Source organism: Anoplopoma fimbria, chromosome 10 (genome assembly GCF_027596085.1).
Source record: "Anoplopoma fimbria isolate UVic2021 breed Golden Eagle Sablefish chromosome 10, Afim_UVic_2022, whole genome shotgun sequence".
In the NCBI taxonomy this organism is placed as follows: Eukaryota; Metazoa; Chordata; class Actinopteri; order Perciformes; family Anoplopomatidae; genus Anoplopoma; species Anoplopoma fimbria.
This window is the reverse complement of record NC_072458.1, coordinates 12,578,299-12,600,036: the sequence shown is the minus strand read 5'-3', so window position 1 is coordinate 12,600,036 and position 21,738 is coordinate 12,578,299. Positions and strand designations below refer to the sequence as shown.

Genomic DNA, 21,738 nt, shown 5'->3' with positions numbered 1-21,738 from the left:
ACATTTTGTTTAAAAGGAAAACTCCTCATCTCTTCATTGATTTTGACATCAGATGATTTGCTACCACTCAACTTCATAGTGATGTGTTTTTCAAACAGAGAGAGACTGAAGTCTCATATGTCACTGGATTTAAATGAATGCCTGCAGTAAATAAAAAAGGTGTCCATGTTCTTACATAAATCGTTAAAGGAGCGTATAGAAATAAGACATATGTTCTGATTAATCAAAAGACTTTTACAGAGAAATGTGTAGCTTTGTGTAGAACATCTCATCTTTTGGGGGGATTTTCCTCCTTTCTTGAATGCTAAACATGCTCAAAATTTTAAATATCTTACCTCACCTAAAAGCTGAAACAATGCTGCTTTATGATACCTTAAAAAAACACTACAATAACTTTGGAAATTATGGAAATTATCAGTAGCTAAAAATGCCTAATGATACGCTGCATTTGATAATTGCATTGGCAATTCTCTATGTGTATATATAATTGTTCCTACCAAATAAACCAAAGTCCAACTTCCAACATTTAAATTGTGACTGTATTCTGTATTTACACAGTGAGGATTTCAATTTGTGTACTTGTGTCCTTTAAATCTACACAGTGATTACAAAAAGAGAAAGAAAAACTGCACAAAAGATATCTCAATTCTTCCCGAGGTGGTCATGAATGTCTGGACCATGGCAATCCAACGGACAGATCCCTACAGCCTACCTGCAGCTAGCATGGCTAAGGAACCACTCGAGAAAAGAGAAAGCTGGAGTATATGTGTGTCTGTGCTCCTCATCTGGCTAACTCTGGACTGGTTGCCGTACAAAGCACAGGTTGCCACGGCAGCTCTTCCCTGGGAGAGCATCTCACGTCACAGCTGCCTCACGATTGGTTTTGATGCTGCCCTGAGAACAATTCGGGCTGACAAAAGAGACAAACGTAGAGAAAGATAAGAGATAGATAAAAACAAAAGGTGGGTAACGAGGGGCTTGTTAGATCACGAGCCGAGGTGTAAATGTGGGATACAACGAGACAGATTGAGGGGAAAGAGGCGGAGGAGTTTCATGAGTGCCGACATGCTGCTTGTTGAGAGGAAACGTGCACAGACAGTCCTGACAGTGTTCAGTTCCACCGAGAGACACCTGGGAATCCTGCCGAGCTCGTAAATGAAACGTTACAACACACACAGACGCACATGAATAGCAGGCTGAATTTATCGCCGGGATGAACGGAGCGAGCATGAGCCTGATTCACACAGAAACATTGAAAAACACATGACGTGTCCCTTAGCAACAAAAGGCACAAAATCCAGAGCAATGACACAGACGCACATGTACGCCGAGTCCAGTGTGGGTACGTATTGATCTGTTTAATTAAGTCCCAACTCCTGTTACCCCTGGCAACGCTCCCTCTATGCCGCATCGATAGTCGCCATGGCAACTGACAGCCAGAGAGGAGACGGTGCTCTTTGTTCTCAATCAACTGAGACCTTAAAGGCCGGATGAGGCGAGCAGGTCAGACATGTTATGTGGTTAAAATGAGAGGTCAGAGAGATTTACTAATAGTAGTTTAAGTGGATTTTTATTTTTTTGCAGTGAGACTCAAGTGTGTGTTTGATTTGTGTGACTTGTCACTGTTTGCCATGTGAGCTTTTCAGATGCTTTTCAAGGTTTATGTCATAGACTGTATATAAAAAGTGATTTTAGTCACCATTACGTCCCCCATTGCTTTGTAAGCCTCGACTTTGGCATTTTAGTCGTCACCGACTGGGTTTTTGACTGTCGTTATCTTAGTTTTTGTCCGTCTCCATCTTTGCATTTTTGCAACCAGAAGTGATATGAGAGGGTGGAGCTTAATACAACCGAACATTTTTAAGCGAGCAAAAAACATTACAATTAACTTTGTTGAACTGAAAACACACTGTAAAGGAACAACTCCCAGACTGTACGACGCCTTGGTATAGACCTGTCAATCACAAGGTAGCCACGCCCTAAATCATACCCTGCTTTATTTGATTCTAAATTGACCATAAATTACTAAATGAACATCATACTGTACTGAATAAGACTTGAAACTAGAGATTGAGACCATAAACTCATGTTTACAATGTTTACTGAGGGAATAAATCAAGAGAGAAGTAGAGTCATTTTCTCATAGACTTCTATACAACCAGAGGAGTCGCCCCCTGATGGACATTAGAGAGAATGGAAGTTTAGGGCACTTTGCTTCACTTTTCAGAACCGGAGGTTTCTCCCCTGTTTCTATGTAATAAACGAGGAATAATGTTTAAAATAAATTTATAGTCCAAACTGCAAACACAGTAGCAAATAGTTGGTTATTTACATATCCAGCAGACACAAAGCAACATTAGCATTCATTTGCCGTGATGTTTGTGCACCTGATCCACTCGGTCTTGAGCTCTCCGTCTCCTGGGGGAAATATTTGTCATTTTGGCTGCAAGTTTCTCCACTATGTTCTAACTAACTAGTTGCTAACTTTGTCTGTTTGGTGCTGAGCAGGTAGTGCCGGAGGGTCTGCTTGTTGGATCTAAACTCATTCTGTGATCTTTCACTCACCAGTTACCCTCATTGTCAACTAGATATCTTCCGAAAGAGATAACATCCAAAAACCAGGGCACATTTACATAACTTTCCTACAAACGGGCCAATATGCAACAAAACACACACAGACACACACAGAAACACAAACAATAGGGCCGTTCTGAGCGGTAAAGATTCCATTCACTGTTATACGGAATATATTCACACCTATTACTCTGTTTCTGTGGAAGCAACCTCTCCAGTGACAGACAGTCTGAAGCTGTAGCCGGCAGGTGTGTGTGTGTCTGTGTTTGTGTGTGTGTGTGTGTGTGTGTGTGTGTGTGTGTGTGTGTGTGTGTGTGTGTGTGTGTGTGTGTGTGTGTGTGTGTGTGTGTGTACAGAGCTCTGTCTCCAGCAGGGGCTGTTTGTGGTGAATAATAATTTGGACTTAGTCAACTTGTCTGAATTAGCTAGCTTGTGAGTCACTGCTGACATCAGACAGGAAGGTAAATATGTGGGTCAGCACAGCAGTCGACCTCTCTTCCAATGATACAGCTCATGCAAACACACACACCTTGGTTTTTGTTGACTTTACCACGTACTGAGCTACATCTAACCCCTGTCTGCTTTTCTTTACCTACATGACCTTCATAAACTCAAGCCTAAAATTTTGCTTTTTTTTCACGAGGTAAAATGGCTCCCTCAGCTCCAGTCATAAACTGTAAAATCATACACAAGTATGACAGAATCCTGTGCAAGGGCTGAGCCAAAGAGGCTCTCTAAAGGTGCAATTTGTCCGATATGGACAGAATTTAAGTCTAAAACATTAAAAGAAATGAACATTATAAACTGTTTGAAGAGGTTACAGAGGTTTACATGTAAGTTTTCAAAGCTGGTCTATTGGATTAAACCCATAGTGGCAGAAACGAGAAAAAATATGCATTTTCGTTTTGTCCTTCCCACCGCCATGAGACTACTTTGCCAGGAGGAGGGTGGGCAGCCCAGGGAGAAGGACCTTTAGTTAGCGGGTTGCTGAAGCAACTAGCATACAGTAAGCAAAAACCCAACTGGCTGAATGGATTGTGCTACAGCTAACCGCTAACTGAAGGTCCGTCTCCTGTGAAGACGAAACGAAAATCCAACTGGTTGTTTCTGGTTTCTGCCACTTTTGGATTTAAACTATCAACATTGATTTCAATGCTGTTAGTCAGTAGTTGCCTTTTTTATGAATAACTTTCAACTGCGTAGTAGAGGTATAATGCTGACCGCTACTTGTTTTGAGCATGTGGCCACATCTAATACACCGGACCTTAAACAGGCTCTACCCAAATCAATATGTATAATATTGATCAAACAAAAGTCTCTAGTGGTTAATTTTTGTTCCCATTGGGATCATAACTGTTTCCTCTCATAGACTTATTCTCATCACTCAGTCTTCAGCTGAACAGAGTGTTTCTAAAGGAGCCTTAAGAACAGAAACCAATGCTCACATGGTTCTGACCCATTACAGACAGCAAAAGGATCATACCTAATTGAACTGAAAATTGCAGTTTAATTCTGCTGATTGTTATGAAATGTATTACAGAAGTTAACGGCCTCCAGTGAATACAGTAATTCTCATACTCATTTGGGGTACACTATATTGCTTTGGACTTTTTCCATGTAAAAGAAAAAAGTTGATTTCTTCTTTGAAAAGTCTCATAGTTGCGCATTCGTGCTCCCCAGAAGATGAACCCCACCCATTTTAAACATGATTTAAAATTTCCAATGACTTGTTCTGTTTCTTCTAGTACCTCCCCTTTGGATAGACAAAGTTACACAGCATACAGACAAAAAATCATTAAATATATTTGAAAACTTTTTATCGTTTATGGGGGGATGGGGATGTGGTGTCATGGAGACACTGAAAACAAACAGAAATGCACAGACATAAGGGCATATATAGACCGATTTATGCACAGATACACCACACAGACGCTTTGGCCTTCCCCTGCCAAAATACCAGTATCACTGTACAAAACCACAGCAGAAAAACACCACCGAATATCTGCGCTCCTCCATCACACACACACACACACACACACACACACACACACACACACACACACACACACACACACACACACACACACACACACACACACACACACACACACACACACACACACACACACACACACACACACACACACACACACACACACACACAGTGAATCACTCTTGCTTTCTATGATGAAACAAACGCCTCCAATTTGTTCCAGAAACCTAACGAGAGCTGCTCTACCTCCAGACCCATCTGAATCTGCCCTCCTCCAACCACAAGGCCCTCTAACCCAGTTACAGTTTCAGATTCAACTTCCTCCGCCCGTCTCTCTTTTTCTACCAGAGCAGTCCATGCAGGGTTCCTTATCTGGACTCTGAAGCAATACAGTTCATCTGAAATTCTGGCACTTACAATGGAAAGAATTAGGAAATAAGCGGAGAGAGAGTGAGCGAGCGATTTGACGCATCGGAGGGAGAAGACGAGGGAGAATGAGGAAGAGGGAGTGAGAGAAATAGGTTTAATAGAGAAGTGGAGGCGATGCCATTACAGCGACCGGCCTGCTAATGATGATATACCACAGCCGTCCTCTCGTTAGCAATGCTGCCAAACAAGCACTAATGTGGGCTAATAGCGATTACTTCTTCAGTCAAAACCCGATAAAGCTGTGACATTTTAATCTGAATATTTGTCCAGACTTTGAGGAACTAAATGACACGTTCTTCCTGCAATTAATCAAATAGATAATACAAATGCTTCCGGCTTCGCTTCTCTTTCACTCTTTGTCTCACTCACAGCGGTTTGGTTTCTGTTCTGACAATGATTTGTTATTATTTATTACACAAGGTGATTTCCCATCAGTGTTCTGAAGCTGAATCTCTGATCAGATGACTTGATGATTTCACAGAAACAGGAAGTTGGAAAAAAATAAGCTGCAACACTTTAATTGTCCTTTTTATCCTATGAGGACTGGTCAAAATGTCCTCACTGTGCTCACATAGTCCACTGTACTAGTGCTACAAATAAGTAAACAATACGTTGATAATATATTGGTGGGCTGACAGGTAATTGTTTGGCATTGATTTTGATTTTGATTAATCTATGAACATTTTTAAAACATGAACCATTCGCTGCTCGCAGTCCCTAAAATGTAAAGATGTTCTGCCTTTCCAAATATCGTACTTTCCAAATATCGTACTATACTATATATATATATATATACTATATCGTACGTATTCATACAATGAACAGACACAAAACTAGAGAGCACCTTGCGATAGGATGACGCTAGCCACGGGGCCAAATCAAACCAGGGGAATAAAGTTCCATTTCCTACCCCCCTACTTTGGGCGACCTTGCTCGGACCACATCCATCTTTGAGCTCCTTTATTTTGGTTTGGTGAATGAATCTAGCACGGCTGGGATGTTGACCAATCTCTCCACTGACAGACAGACGTATTTACATCTGACAAATTACTCTGGACCTCCTTTGTGGTGGTTCTGCTACAGCAGTTGTCTCCAGGATCACATTTTGCCATGATGATACACACATGGACTCACAGGGTGTAACATCTGTCGGGGTTTGTGATAAGTCAGAGACATAAACATGTAGCCTGGCAGCTGTTTCCGCTGCTGGACAGCAGACTAAATACCCTTGATAATATCATAAACAGAAAAGATGCCTGAAGAAATAAGCACAGATGAAGAAGATACAGAGGACAGCAATGGGGACACCATGGACAGTTTCTTACCCGCAGTCGGGCGCTGGGCACCATCGGCAGTCTGGGTCGGAGGCAAGGCACCTCCGCAGGAGGAACTCCTCATACTTCTCCAGCAGGGCTGCGTCATCCAAGATGTCCGCCACCTGCCGCGGGGCCAGTCTCTCTGCACATTCGGGGCAGCTGAGCTGGACTCGGCTCTCTGTGATCTCGATGCGGAGGTACTGCCGCAGGCAGCAGAGGCAGGAGCGGTGGCTGCACCCCAGCAGCTCAGGGAGCTGCTCAGCGGGCTGGCGCACCAGGCACAGGGGGCACTCCAGGAGGTCGGCCTCCCCGGAGGGAGGGGTTCCACCCAGAGACGGCTGGCTGGAGGAGAGCAGCTTTGATGGGGTACTGGAGGCGGCGTCCTGGGTGGTTGCGGCGGTGGTGGTCGTTGTTGTCAAGGGCGCAGCTGAGGTTTCGGCAGGCGTCGAGCTCAAGGCAGTAGGGAGGAGCTGTTGCTGTGTGTGGTGAAGCTGGTGGTGATGGGATAAAGGGGTGGCAGCTCCTCCTTTGGGGCCCCTGGCGCCCCGAGAGCCCCGCTTGCTGTGGAAGAGGCTGTGAAAGGAGATGCGGCCCTGGCGTTTGCCCGCCGGGCGGCACTTTGGGTTGGGGACGCCGCTCACTGAGGAGTGAGGCGACTCCGAGTCCTTTTCTGATCCCATTTTCCCAGAAGAGACACAGGGCCGGTTATTGTCACCCTGAGACACGTTAATGTATCGCAGAGGGACACTCCTACACAAAAACACACAAGGGAGGACTTGTCCCCTGGTGAAAGCCAAACGGGAATGGGAACACTAATCTGGCTCCTGTTAGAGAAACTTGAGCAAGTCACCTCCTTCTCTTCCTGTTATGAGAAACCAAACGATATCAGGAAAAGACAGGAGTGAGATGACGACGATGTACAAAACAGAAAATGAAAGAGATTGTTCAAAGTCAAGAAAAAAATAAAAGAAATTCCCTGTCTGCTCCCGGAGTTTCACTCAAACTCTGCGGTCAAAAGGGTTCACGAAGAAGAGAGCAGGGAGTCTTTCATATCCTAGGCAGATGTAGAGGAGAGACATTACCGTGATTCCTAAGAAGATTAATGTCCGTTCCAGTGAATGAGGGTAAAAGAAAAAGAAAAAGAAAAAAGGAAAACAGAAACATCCACAGGGCAGAGTTCAGTCTGAACGTTGTGATTATTCCTCAGTGTGGATTGAATTCTCCCCAGCTGTGTTCAGAGCCAATCCTCCGCTTGTCTTCCTCTCCGTTCTGGTTGAACGCCGGTCTTTTCTGTCAGGAAGAAGAGAGCAGGAAGTTAGCACAAAGAGCATGCTCAGTATGACACACACCTCTCTCTCTTTCTCTCTCTCTCTCTCTCTCGTTTCAATTTGATCTGTAACTCTTGTGACCCTGAACTGATAAACCATCTGTGCTGATTACACTTAAATACACTCAAACAGACTAGTACATGCAAGATACTGCTACCCTGTATGGTTTAAAAAAAACATAATAGCAACAAGTTTAGTTTTTAGTAAACAGCGACCAAAATACGTGACATCATCAACCAGTCCAACCAATCCCCTGTTCATGTGAAAGCAGTCTCTCTGTGTCTCTCTATCACGCTGAGCACCGCAAAGCTCTTCCTCCACTTCACACTGCGCTGCTAGTGCCGTTGCCATGGTAACTCTCACTATGAGCGAGGCAAACAGCGACCCGCTCTGTGACTCTGGCACTTGTGAATACACACACACACACGCACGCACGCACGCACGCACGCACACGTTGTATTCTTTGTTTATAAAAATCTGCACACATTAAAACCTGTAAATGAACATCCATATATACTGTATACACACACACACACACACACACACACACACACACACACACACACACACACACACACACACACACACACACACACACACACACACACACACACACACACACACACACACACACACACACACACACACACACACACACACTTACAAGTGAAAAGCGATAATTATGTACTACATACACACACACAGATGTATAATTACATCCTGTGTACTCGCTACAATTACGGGCTGTGTGAGCTTATGTTAAGGAGTGTGTGTGAGACACGTAAACAGCTCTCGTGTGTTATTACAATGCATTTTATGTTTTGATTATACATACATTTTTTGTTGATGTATGAGAATCTTGTGACTGCTGTTTTTTTTTATTCAGCTGAAAGATCTCGTTTCTTTCTTGTTGGGTTGAAAAAATGAGAGAAAATGTGCACCATCGAGTCGAAACATGAGATATCAGAGACGCTTTTCAGCAGCACAAACGGACAAATGTCAATTACGACACAACAGATCAAAGCTGAACTGAATTTAAAGCACTCAAGAAGCACAAATAGAATCCCACAGCAGTGCACATGTTTTCTGGTTGTCACCTTGTGAGCCTGGCTGTGAGTCACCAGGGCCAACGGTGGCCATGGAAACACCTATATGTCTGTCTGTATCACTGTGGACAGATTTTGTCAATGCGATAGCGTCCCAACTGTGCCAGATGTTCAGTTGAGATCAAATAAGATTGAATAAGGATCAAGGTAGAAAGTGTGGAAGGGGCCATTGGCCCCCCACTTTACAGCCCTGACCTGCCTTGGCGTGCGGTCTGTTCCCGTCAAAAGATGGTCTCTAGTTCTATTTGAATATTTTTCTATAACGCTTTTCAGCAAGAATAAGGACAATAAAAACACAATAAAACTGTTCTTAATCTGTTCTTCACTGAATTCTGTGTGAGTGTATAAAAAAAGTCTGTGGTTCCTAAATATACCCTCCGACCAGCTTTTTGTAAAAACCTTCTGCTCTGCTGCACCCTAAGCGTCACGCACACACGCACACACTGCTTTTTGATATCAGATTGATGATTTAACACTATTTTACAAAATTGAACAGAAGAGCTGTGTGTGTGTGTGTGTGTGTGTGTGTGTGTGTGTGTGTGTGTGTGTGTGTGTGTGTGTGTGTGTGTGTGTGTGTGTGTGTGTGTGTGTGTGTGTGTGTGTGTGTGGCTTTCATCCTCCTCCCACACAGTACTCCCATTTGGCCCAGTCCTCCTGCTACTGGAATCAAACCGGTGAAACCTTATCCATGTGTCATTTCTGTGATGTCGTTTCGTGATAACAAGCCGTTGCCCAAACACACTGATGAAGAAACACCTTCTGTGTCTCTGACAGACGTCTCCCGTGACAACACACACACCGACTCAACTGCTTTTGTTTGTTTTTAGGAGGTGAGATTGTCGAGTGTTGATAAAGATTTCCCTCTTCTCCAAGGAGGCGACATCAAACGACGCATTTCTGCATCTTGTGTCAGATCTCTTTATCTGCTCGCCCTCTGATTTATTGTTCCAGTTTGAGTCATGTCTCCTCGAAGACTGAAGTGTACAAAAACTGAATACTGGAGGCACAGCTGTTTTTAATACCATTGATATGAATGACTTGGCCCTGGTGTGGTGCATGCTGGTTACGACCCTGGGACAGTTGGTGACTGAGCTGAGCCCTTGTTAATGTGATCACTCACCACAGTGCTTTTCCTGCTGTGACCAGCCAAAATGTTGGCTGTGATGAAGGTCTATATTTTTGGGTTCTGACTGAAATGTGTCCAACGAGTGAAGTCAAATAGTATTGCATTATATACTTTTATTTATAATCATTAACGAAGCCTCCATAATTCTCGACTGGCGAAGAGGTGGGAAAAAGGAGTGGAGAAAACAACCCCAAACCACAGAGATTTAAAATTTGCACAAAATTAATATCATCCTCTGTCTTTGGCAAAATTGTGGTAGGCAATTTGTGGTGAAATTTTTACTTTACAAGAAACAGACATGAGAGATTTGCACAATATAAAGATCAAAGACAATTGCAGAAATTATGACAAACTACCAGAGGTCCCCAGGTAACACTAGTCCGGTGCAGATAACAAACTAGTGCAGATACCCTAGAGTCGTAACCTTGTAGCTCTTTGATTGGACAGTTCCTGATTTCAATTAACAATTATGAAAAGTTACAATTTTGTTAAATTACTATCATTTGATTGATTTCTATGGTTCTCTAAAGACATTCATATGGAGCATTCAAACGTGAACTGATGATTGAATAATGATATAGGACAGATAAACAGGCCTTCATCTTATGAGAGAGAGAGAGAGAGAGAGAGAGAGAGAGAGAGAGAGTGTGTGTGTGTGTGTTTGTGTGGTCATCATCATGGCGTCGTTTGGCAGATCAGGTCTGAACAGCCTGAGAACTTCACAATCTGGACATGATTTGTTATCAACATGCTAAACACACACACTTTGTTCCACACTTGTCCTCCTACTCCACTGCTGCTCAATTCAATTCAACACACACACACACACACACACACACACACACACACACACACACACACTCTCACTCTCACTCTCACTCTCACTCTCTCACTCTCACTCTCACTCTCACTCTCTCTCTCACTCTCAGCCCTCTATGGTGGTGTTAATCTTTTTTTTCTCCACCAAAGTCTGGACATAAACAAAACGTTCAGTGGAAATAAACTGATGTTCATGAACGTGTCTGTGACTGTGTGTGCGTGCGTTGGCTTGTTGACAACAAATAAAATGAAAACAAAGATTGCAAGAATAAACTGTTGACTGAAGCGCTCATAGCTCAAAACTGGTTCTCAGGACAAAGAATGCTGCTGTTTTTTATTCCTGCCATCTGTGCAATTGACTGAAATTAAGGTTGGAATAAAACCAGCAGCAGTCGTTGCTCTCAGGAGAGAAACACGCTATTTTATAAGGTGTCATAATTCCTGTGGGGGAATTTAACGTGAAAAGTGTATTTACTCAAGTATTGTACTAAGGCCACTTTTTAATTTTACTTCCCGATTCAGAGGCAAATATTTTACTTTTTTTTTTAAACTTTTGATACTTTAAGAACACTGTGCTGATAATACATACTTTACCTTATACACACACACACAAACACATACACATACACACACACACACACAAATATATACACATGTATGTATATATACTCACATACATATATACATATAAATAGAGATTTTTATAATTGTTGTTATGAAAATGCAGCAGTGTTGTCCGTTGACACTGAACACATTTTAATTGTTGCAGATTAAATCTAAAGTAGACTCTCTGCTCCGTGATGGTGTTTTGTTCAGATTTCAAGTAAAGCTCTTTGAGTTAAGCAGAGTTCACTTCCTGTTGAGGCAGACAGAAGATTTAAATATGGCCACAAAAGCCCTTTTACTTGGAGGTAGCGCAGCTTGGGCTCCTCAGTTGTTAAATGAAGCATTGAATGCAGCATTAACTATTAACTAGCCCCTTAAGTTAACCACTCTGAAATACTGCACACATCAACACAACTGTGTCTGTTCTGTACATTTGACAAAGATAACCCAAACACCTGCTCTCAGATCTGAAGTACTGTATCAGCATGGAAATTAATTTGGGCACTCATAGATCTTTCATCAAGTCACACCTTCAGACGTAAAGGTCAAATTTGCCAAACACACCTCCATTCTTTCAATAGGGATAACACCTGTTGATGGTAATGACTCAACCGTCTCTCCTCCAGCTTTTGCAACTTCAGAACAGACCTAACATGTCAGTCTCACCTCTGGTAAAGATGTAAGAAAAGTAAAGTTATTAATAAGATGTTTGTTCAATCCATTGTTTGTATTGTGGGCTGTGATAAACACTGCAGCCTCTAGAAGCCACTAGTGGGGCTTTTTAATCTTGTGTCTTTAAGGGACGTTAAAACTAGAACGCTCAGTGTCCCAAAGCTACCACAATAAAAACCTTACAGCCCAATTCATGGTCCATAATGGGTTTTCCTGAACTAGAGGCAGAGAGAGAGACAGGCCGGTGTGTTCTGCAGGTAATCTGTTCTCAGCAGCTTTCAGAGAGACTGTGTTGTTTAAGAAGCTGAAGTTACTCCTCAGCACTTTCTCTGGATCTCTAGAGTCTCTCCCTGCAGCAGGGCACGGCCAACCTACATGCTGCAAGTGGCGTCACACGCACATACCAGTGTACACAAACGCTCAGTATATTAGGTACACCTAGCTAAGACTAATGCAGTCTGATACAGCAGCCCTTCAATCCTCCCTTTATGACCACAATCTACATCCACCAAAACTAAAATAAAAGTCAATCAACTCGGATTAATTGATTGACAGAAATGATCAGTTAAACTTTTATGTGATTTATAACAAAAATGCTATACGTTCCCTTGTTCCGGCTTCTCAAATGTGAGGATTTTATTGTTTTTTTCTATTGTAAACTATATAAATATTTTTGAATACATATTTTGGGGGTTTTACAATGAACTATTCATTAAAAAGATAGTATAAACAATAGTTTAAACAAAAATTGCCCAAAAAATAAAAACTGGTTTACACATCACTTTACTGAGCATGAAGATATTAATATATATAACAATGCAACATAAGCAAATGTTAAGAATCCATGACACCATTTAGTTAATTATTAAATAACATAAATGGAATAAATAAATATTTAACAAGTGTTCATAAGACTGAAGTGATTCAGCTTGCGTGGGTTTCTCTGGCAGGTTATTCCACATTAGAGAGGCTGTAATAAAGAACACACACACACACACACACACACACACACACACACACACACACACACACACACACACACACACACACACACACACACACACACACACACACACACACACACACACACACACACACACACACACACCAAAGCTACAGCATAATAAGATGCATGCTACAGGTGTGCTTTTGTCACAGCTGATTGCTGTTATGCAACAAGATGAATCACTGTCAGCCTGGACACGTCTGCACAGGATTCACACTTCAACACACACGCACGCACGCACACACACCCACAGCCTCATGAACACTTCAGTTTCACACGTGTTTAATGAAGTCGCGGGTGAAAAGCTCTTTTTCACAGAACCTTGGACATGTTTCTGTAGTGCTGCATTAGTTAAACACCATTTTCACCAGTTTATCTCCTGAAACATTTCACTGGCTGTGCTGGTTTTAGGCACACATTTTTGGGGGGTGGAGGCAGCAGTTTGACATTCAGTGAAAGAAAAACAAAAGTAAAACTGCAGTCTTACATTTCTTCTCTTCAGTGGCTAGCTGTTGTATTTCTAAATATACATAAGTACTTCATTCTTGAGTGTCAAAGAATGTAAGATGTCAAAGTGTGAATACATTATTATTAAATGGCCAGAACAGCTAAAAAATGGGCCCTGTGGTGAGTTTAATTTGTTAACTATAAGATTAAATAATCATATTAAATCATTGTATTATCACTACTGATATATTAACATGTAAGAAGCTGCCCGATAGTCCAGGTAAAGCTGATTATAACTACTTATAGTTTGAAGGTGCCCAATATGACATTCAGAGCATATCTATGATTGAGGGATTGCCTCCACACGGCTCTCAAAGTGGCAACGGAAGAGCAGGCAGCATGCAGCTATTTAATATTAACTTGTAATATAACAATGCATCTTAATTTTGTAAGTAAAATGTGAATCCCAACAGTAACTTGGATCTCTAGCTGCTAAATGGAGAAAAACAGAGAAAAATATGTTTAGTGAAAAGAAGTGAAGTAGATGTGATAAATAGCATAAATGACTCAAGAAATATACAAGTAAAAAGTTTCAGCAATTGAAAGTGTACTTCCACCACTTTAAGTGACACACTGCAGCCTTTTTGCAGTCACATAATCACACCATTATGTTTCTCCCCATTCTGCGGAACTCATTATTTATTAAATGTCCCGAGGCCCGTCTGTTCCTGAGAACTACACCGCTGTTTATTGTCTCTGGTGATTCCCTGGAAAGTTGGCAGGCTTCTCTGGCTCTGTACTTTCACTTCTCACTGCTGCGTCCCCCAGCCTGTATGTGTTGCAACAAACTTTATATATATATCAACCAAAAGCATAAGTGATATAAAACCTTTTTGATTTAAACACCACTCAGTGCAATCACACAAAACCAAAAAATAGTAATCTAGGAACATTTCTCTGACTAATGTTTCACCAAATGGATGATCCCGTTGTTGCACTCAGTGTTGTAATGCGTTTGATCACTTTGGATAAGAGCCTCAGCTAAAAGCCTGCGGTCTGAAGCGACTGATGACTTTGTTTTAAAATGAACAGACAGATCCACAGAGAGCCGGCTCTGTTCAGACTGTTTGTAGTGAGGCTGACTAAACCCAGGCTAATCTGAGAGCCGGGGGCCAACGGTCTCCGGACGGAACAGGTGGTCCCCTAGTCAACACAGGAGCTAACAATGTATGAGGTGTGTGTGTGTGGGTGTGTGTATGGGGAGGAGTGAGGTAATTAGAGACCATCAGCTTATAGGCAATAGGGTCACAAAGTAAACCCTGACCGTGTAGTAAAGATGCATCTCTGTGTTATTCTCATGCTTCTACAGAGAAATCGCAGCACAACTTCAAACTTCATATAACTAATAAGCAAAATAAAAACTGCTTGTTTTATAGTCTGGAAGAAGTATTCTGATTTCTAACTTAAGTAAAGTAGCATTATCACAACAATACTCCATTACAAGTAAAAGTCCAGCATTAATAGCATACTTAAAAAGGCAAGGGAATCGTTATCAACTGCTTCCTCAGTTCCAATACATGTTTGGCAAATGGATTTATGGCAAGCAGGTTCACCAAAAACCTCTTCAGCTCAGACTCCAGTGGGGCCTCCAGCAGTGACCGGCCCATCAGACCCAGATCCGGCTTCGCTGCCGCCTTTGCCCTACAGTCTGAGCTCCATCCGGTGGATGAGAGCGCCGCTCCTGGCAGAGGGATCTACTCCACCTGCCCATGAACAGAGCTTCTCCTGGCTCCTCCGCTGGTCCCCACAAGGGAGTCACAGGAGAACCAGACCCAGGACTGCACGGGGCTGACTCAGACCCTGCTGCAGTAAAGTAGAGGCTTTCTAAAGGGACTCTAGTGCTCAGGAAACACTTGAAGTTTAGCACACTACTTGAAGCTAACAGCTGCCAAACTATCAGGTAACCATCCACTTGTTTTACAGCAATGCAGTAATGTTAACACAAAGTAGGCCAAGTTACCATTAAATGGCTCCCTGCTAACTTAAATTATTTTACATACAAAACACTGAGGGTTTGAAATGCTTGAAACAGCAGTTTTTAGGGTGAAACAATGTATCAAAACTGACTGAAAGAGCTCCTGTAGAATACTCTAATCCTCTGCAGTCAGATGCTATGCTTTAAACACTGATAGTTTTACGCAAATGTTGCTGAAAATGCTACTTCAAAGCTCTGAAGAGGATGCTAGCATAAAACCGGAGAAGTGCGTTTAACAATACCGTGGCAATTATATCTGTATTTCTGTATAAAGTGAAAAATGTTTAGACACTGTTAAGACAACAGAGGCACCCACATCTTTATGGCTGGCGTAGCTAATGAAAGCCAGAGAGCAGAGATTTATTATGGGGACTTTGTTGTTTCAGCTGCACTCAGCCAACGACAGTGAAGTAGCCGTTGTTCTGTTGTTAGGCATGGGCCAGCCCTGAGCTGCTTACCGCTTTAATGGAGCACATAGTTCACCAACACAGACTGCACATCCCCATCATTAGAGACTAAATGTTCATTATTTTAGAGCAGAGAGGTCAAGCAAAACGACGTCACTTCAGAGGAACTCTGTGAGAACGTTTGGTTCTCGGAGAAAAACAGACACACACACACACATACAAGTCAAGGCTACTTCCAGTGAGCAGAAGGACCAGCTGAGTCACGCAGATTAGACATCACGGCCGATTAACCGGGTTATAATGACACGGTGTAGCAGAGAGAGCTGAGTGTTGATGACCTCGTCACCGCCTCCTCCAAAGCAAATTAGGAATGAACTTTTAATGAATCACTCGGAGAGGCCATGCCCTCTTTTGACATCCCACAGTAATAGGCTACACACAAAGATTTACAGTGCCCTGGGGCCTGCTAAGTCCAACTATAGTCATGTTGATGGGATGGTGGTGGAAATGAAGGAAAGTGTTTGAGGTAAAAACGAAACATCCCGTGACAGATCCCCTCCTTCTCTTTCTGTCACTCTTAAAGAGTAAAACAACCCCAGAGTTTAAGTCTCTACACTGGAAATTCTAAAACGTGCCAGGTTCCTGTCAGCTCATTTTTCATAACCGGAGTAGCATAACAATCACAGCGCAACCCAAGCCTTCTCTCATTTTTCTGTGGATTTGAAATCAAGCCATCAGTTATCCTTTCAATCAGCTCATGCTAATCGCTAGCGTTAATGCTAATTCTAATCACTAGCATGCTGAAAAAACTGTAAAACTGTGACAGATAAAACGAAATGCCAAAGAACATCTGCAGAAAAAGAAACTGTTCAACTGAAAACAAAACCATGAAGCTACAGCCAGCGTATGGCTAGCTTAGCTTAGCACAAAGACTTTAAACAGCTAGCTAGCTCAATCTAAAAGTAATATAATCCCCCAAAAAGCACCTCTACAGCTCAATATCAACAACAACAGTAACGCGTTATATCTATTTATTTTATATCTGTCTTACAAACTTGTCTTCCCTCAGAAGGTGATAATTCTCAAGACTTCCGTAAAAGCAGGAATTTAACTTATCCAATCAAAAAGAAAAAATCTGTTTTCAGAAAATATTGAATGGTGATATTTATAAGAGTTTCACATGCTGTCGTCGTTTTTTTATAATAAATGTATAAAAAAGATTTGGACCACATGTCCTGAGCGTAATACATTTTCACATGTGGCCCTCATCCCTGTAAATAAAGTCAGTGTGAAATACATACATACATGAAAAAGATGAAGCTGTTTCACTTAACGCCTTTCTGTTTAAGAGAAAATCAACAGTTTGAACACAGCCTGAGGAAACCTGAAGTTACCGTCACACGGAACATGAAGTACTTTTTGTATATAGCCAATATTTCACACATCTACAAGAAACACTTAACGAACAGCAGGGACACCCACATCAAACGCTGAGGATGTGGTGTGACTTCGTAAGCAAAGAGGTTGGATTTTGGCATGTGCATGAGTGGGCAAGTTGGTGATGAGAGCGATAATAACAATAATGGAGGCAGTTCCGTGGAAGATACGCCACGACAACCAAACATGATGGCCTGCACTTCCCAGGAATCTAGACCAACACTCACACTCAAGCTGCACAGTGTGTGTGTGTGTGTGTGTGTGTGTGTGTGTGTGTGTGTGTGTGTGTGTGTGTGTGTGTGTGTGTGTGTGTGTGTGTGTGTGTGCGCACATAATCCTCTTCCCTAGAAAACCATCCAAACATCTGGCGGAATGCGGCTCAGCCTAAAACTTTTGTTCTCTTTAACGCCCCGAAAGCAAATGCCAAATGAATTGAATAATAAAATGTGTGTGTGAGAGAAGATGTATTTATTTCACGTTTCAGTCGCTACTTTATTGATGCTGCATCTGCTGTTACAGACACTAATGCTTTTCTAATCTCTCTTTTTGACTTATCGATTAGTTGGTTTACAGAAGGGAAGTCAGCTAGTTTGCGAAACACCAAAGCATATTTTTGAACAATACTGGGATAAAGATGTGTGATGTAGGTTCGAGTACACTGATGTCAACACAACACCTGAGCTTTGGTACATATATTGCCTGATGATCGGACTGCTTTGCCCTAACCACAGTCATTAGGAACTGAAGTATCTGCCCAGTCAACCTCAACCTCAAAGAGACTGTGGTATTGGTTAGTATCGGTTAATCAATGAATTATGCAGATTTGGAGCTGCTAGAATTAATATAGCATATGTACCAAGCCATATAAGAATGTTGCAAAACTGCAAAAGGCTTTAATCAGGAAATTTGTGATAAAAGAACATGTTAACAAGACCTGAAAAGGCCTTAGATGCTACTACTACTACTACTACTACTACTACTACTACTACTACTACCTCAGTATTTAACTGTAGGGCTGCAAGCAGCAGTGGGAAAAGTTACTCTGTTACAAGTTTAAGCACTGCATTCAAATTCTTACTTAGGTAAAAGTATTAAAGTATCATCATCAAAATATAAATGCATTCATCACTTTAATGTTGCAGCTGGTAAAGGCGGAGCTCATTTCAGGTACTTTATTTACTGATGGGTAGCTTAATCCATAATAATCCATCAAAATGTATCATGAAAATATTGTGTATTCGCAGTCAAAATCTGCAAAGTAACTAGAAGTTGTTAGATAAATGTAGTGGAGTAAAAAGTGCAATATCCTCGGAGATGATGTGGTGTACTTGAGTAAAATGTACTTATTTATTGTGTCAGGAAACGGTGAAAGATGCACTCGCAAGTGTGCATCTTTCAACGTCTTCAAATTGTTTGTTTTATCTCCAAAGCAACGTAAATCCCAAATGTATATGATTAACTATTTGTGGACAGAAAAAGGTTGAAAATATTACACATTCAAAAAATTTCAAACCAGTTAAGTTTTCACACACACACACACACACACACACACACACACACACACACACACACACACACACACACACACACACACACACACACACACACACACACACACACACACACACACACACACACACACACACACACACACATATATATATAAAGTATATCCAGGGTCCATGGCGATGCTCTGGAAGGTGGAGTTGGAGGGAATCAGGCTGGGAGCTTCTATAATTAGAGGAGCGTTCAGGAGCCACACTGCTGAGTTGTTGAATGTTTAATGTCAGGTCTGCAGGCGTTACAGTCGCAAAGAGCAAACCGCTGAGCCCCTCTTAAAACACACAACTTTACAACGACCCCTCACACACTCACACACACACCGAGACGGAGGACAGCAGCAGTAACAGTACGAAACTGCAAAAGTGTATTCAGGTTTCAGAGAGGAAACGGCAGCACAATACACGGACACACGCACACAGTACGTCTTCACAACAGAGCGTGTAATTCCCAGCTATTGTCTGTAACCTGAAGCACACAATGACACGGGAACCCTAACCTCCTCTGGATGAGGAAATGGTCAAACACTGGTGACGAGAGGGATGAACTGCTGCCGACATGGACAGAGAGTGTTCGACCATACACCCGTAACAAAATATGCAGTCTTTTTAAAAGGAATCTGGTTGGGATCACCTCCAAGCAAAACTAAGTATAATGCTTTTGTTTGGCAAGTTATGCCTGGCCATGCCCTTACCTTTAAACTACACTGTCCAGAAGAGCTGTACCTGTCTTGAAGCAATATTATTTGGTTTCTTTCTGTCAATTATTTGTGCAGAATTCAGTCAATAAACATTCTTTAAGAGGAGCATGCTCAACAGCAGGGCTTCCCCTATACTGTAAGTGAATGCATCATTAATGTTATCAGACACGCCTGTGCTATTTCCTACCATGACATGTCAAAACGTCTGCTGTGAAAAATGTCTATTAAGCAGTACAGTGCGTTAAGATTACAACAATGTTAATGACATAGTTCTAAATGACCTGAGATATACTGTAAATTTGGCTTTTTCTGTGGAGAAATGTCATAGTTATAGGCCGGCATGTGCTGTATATCAACATGATGTATCATTAATTGTATTAGTCAAGGTCTATGTTGCAAATTTTGGGATAAAAGCAGATCCTAGCTCAAAGAGAGAACCAGCTGGGTGGTGTTTACTTTCGGGACACTTCATGAAAGATGTGAAGTCATGAAAGAACATTTGCCATTTCTTTTCAAGCGGTCACAACTCACTGCCTCCGTCTGTGCAGCTCATCTCCATCCAACGAACGGCAATAACGTTTATTTGCTGTTCCCCTCAGTTGTGCTTGTTCTCTTAGAAAAACCCTGCCATCTGATGAATCTGAACAAATCCACCACTCCAGACTTCCTTTTAAATATCCAAACAACATGGAGATAGGATAGCTCATTATACCTCATCAGCTATCACAACTGAGCCGATTACAACTCCTAAATGGCATTTATTTACTGCCTGGAATACTTACTACAACCTCAGTTTAAGAGCTTGTTGTTTATCGGCACCTAAAGCATTTAGTTAGTCATTTCTAAAACACAAATAATTACGCAAAACCCACATTTTGTAAGATGTCTCATCACCAAGGCAACCAAAAACGTCATGATGCTGGAAAATGTCCCCACACCTTTTACAACCTGAGAAGCATGATCATAAAATCTGTCCTCAATCAGAAATAATCCCACAAAATATTCACATTACATCCATGTGAGGAGTGTTTGTGGGGCTCACATCACAATATCTCCTCTGTCATGAGCTCCACTGTCTCCCCACATTTAGAATTCAATACATATCTGTTTTCTTTCTTCACGGGGAGAATACAGCATGTCCTCAGCCCAGGCAGAGACCAGGGAGTGGCAGAGCACAAGGGTAGCTTTTTAAAAAGGGAAAACTTGGACAGTGACTGTACGGGCTACTGAAGCTGAAGACATTTTGGTTTTTTTTGAGTTTATGATTATTTCCCGACATGCAGCGGCTCTGAGACCGGACACTGGTTTGTTTCCTCCCGACATGTAACACGCAGAGACTGGTCCTCCCTGTGAAGATAATTCGGGTGGTTCTGGTTGTCAGTGGACCCTCCTGACTGACAGATACCGATACTGTGACCGTCATGCTCGTTCATAACCACACAGAAAGGCTTTATGGCGGTAAACCGCTTCACTCCCTCTGATGCTTCTCTTTTTATTTATTTTTTATCTTATTGGTCTATATAAAGCAGTAAAGCTCATTCAAATCAACGACATGTCAGACTGACAGCTCATGCAGCAGAGGTGCGTTCACTGTCGGGGCACTTACCCCGCTCAGAACCGGTTCTGTTCGACGGGAGAGGCTGTGGAAGCGATGCGACGGGCTCCTCGGCTCCTTTCCTGTGCGTCTCTCGAAAAAGCACGAAGTACAAGCAGCCCTTCGGTGACGTGCCCGCCTCTCTCCTCTCGCGCTCGGGGACCTCCTGGCAGATGACCGCGCGGCCTTTTTCCTCTCTTTCCTGCGCCCCGCGAGCGCAGCGCACAAACTCAAAGTTAAATCTCCGCAGCTCGCCTCGTTCCGCGTCTCTCTCTCTCTCTCTCTCTCTGACGTCATGGAGGAAAGCCCCAGTCGGTGTCGTCTAGCCGTCCACAATACGGAAACCCCACCCCGTGTCGTCACCGCCCCTCGGGAACTTCAACTGCCGTTTACAATAAATAAACAATCGAGACGCATTTATGGGAAAGAGAAGAAGGAAACTAACAAGGAAGTGTTTTCTTTGGTTGGTAAAGTAAACAGAATCATTGTGTTTCCACTCCAGGTAGCTACTGTGTTTTATCACAGCACTTAATCTGACTCTGCTTTGTTAATTCACAGGGTAACAACAGACAATAGTATCTGG

General features: G+C 42.3%; 1 protein-coding gene across 1 annotated transcript in view; it reads right to left on the bottom strand.

The window, feature by feature from the left end:
- The window catches only part of rnf19b (ring finger protein 19B), a 33,978-nt gene extending 12,563 nt beyond the window's left edge, over positions 1–21,415 (bottom strand). The window contains exons 1-2 of the mRNA XM_054605967.1: positions 21,168–21,415; positions 6,322–7,602 (exon numbers count right to left, since the gene is read on the bottom strand). Coding sequence (XP_054461942.1) covers positions 6,322–6,992 — 671 coding nt within the window. The 5' untranslated portion in view covers positions 6,993–7,602; positions 21,168–21,415. The remainder of the gene's footprint in view (positions 1–6,321; positions 7,603–21,167) is intronic.
- Positions 21,416–21,738: the final 323 nt, after the last annotated feature.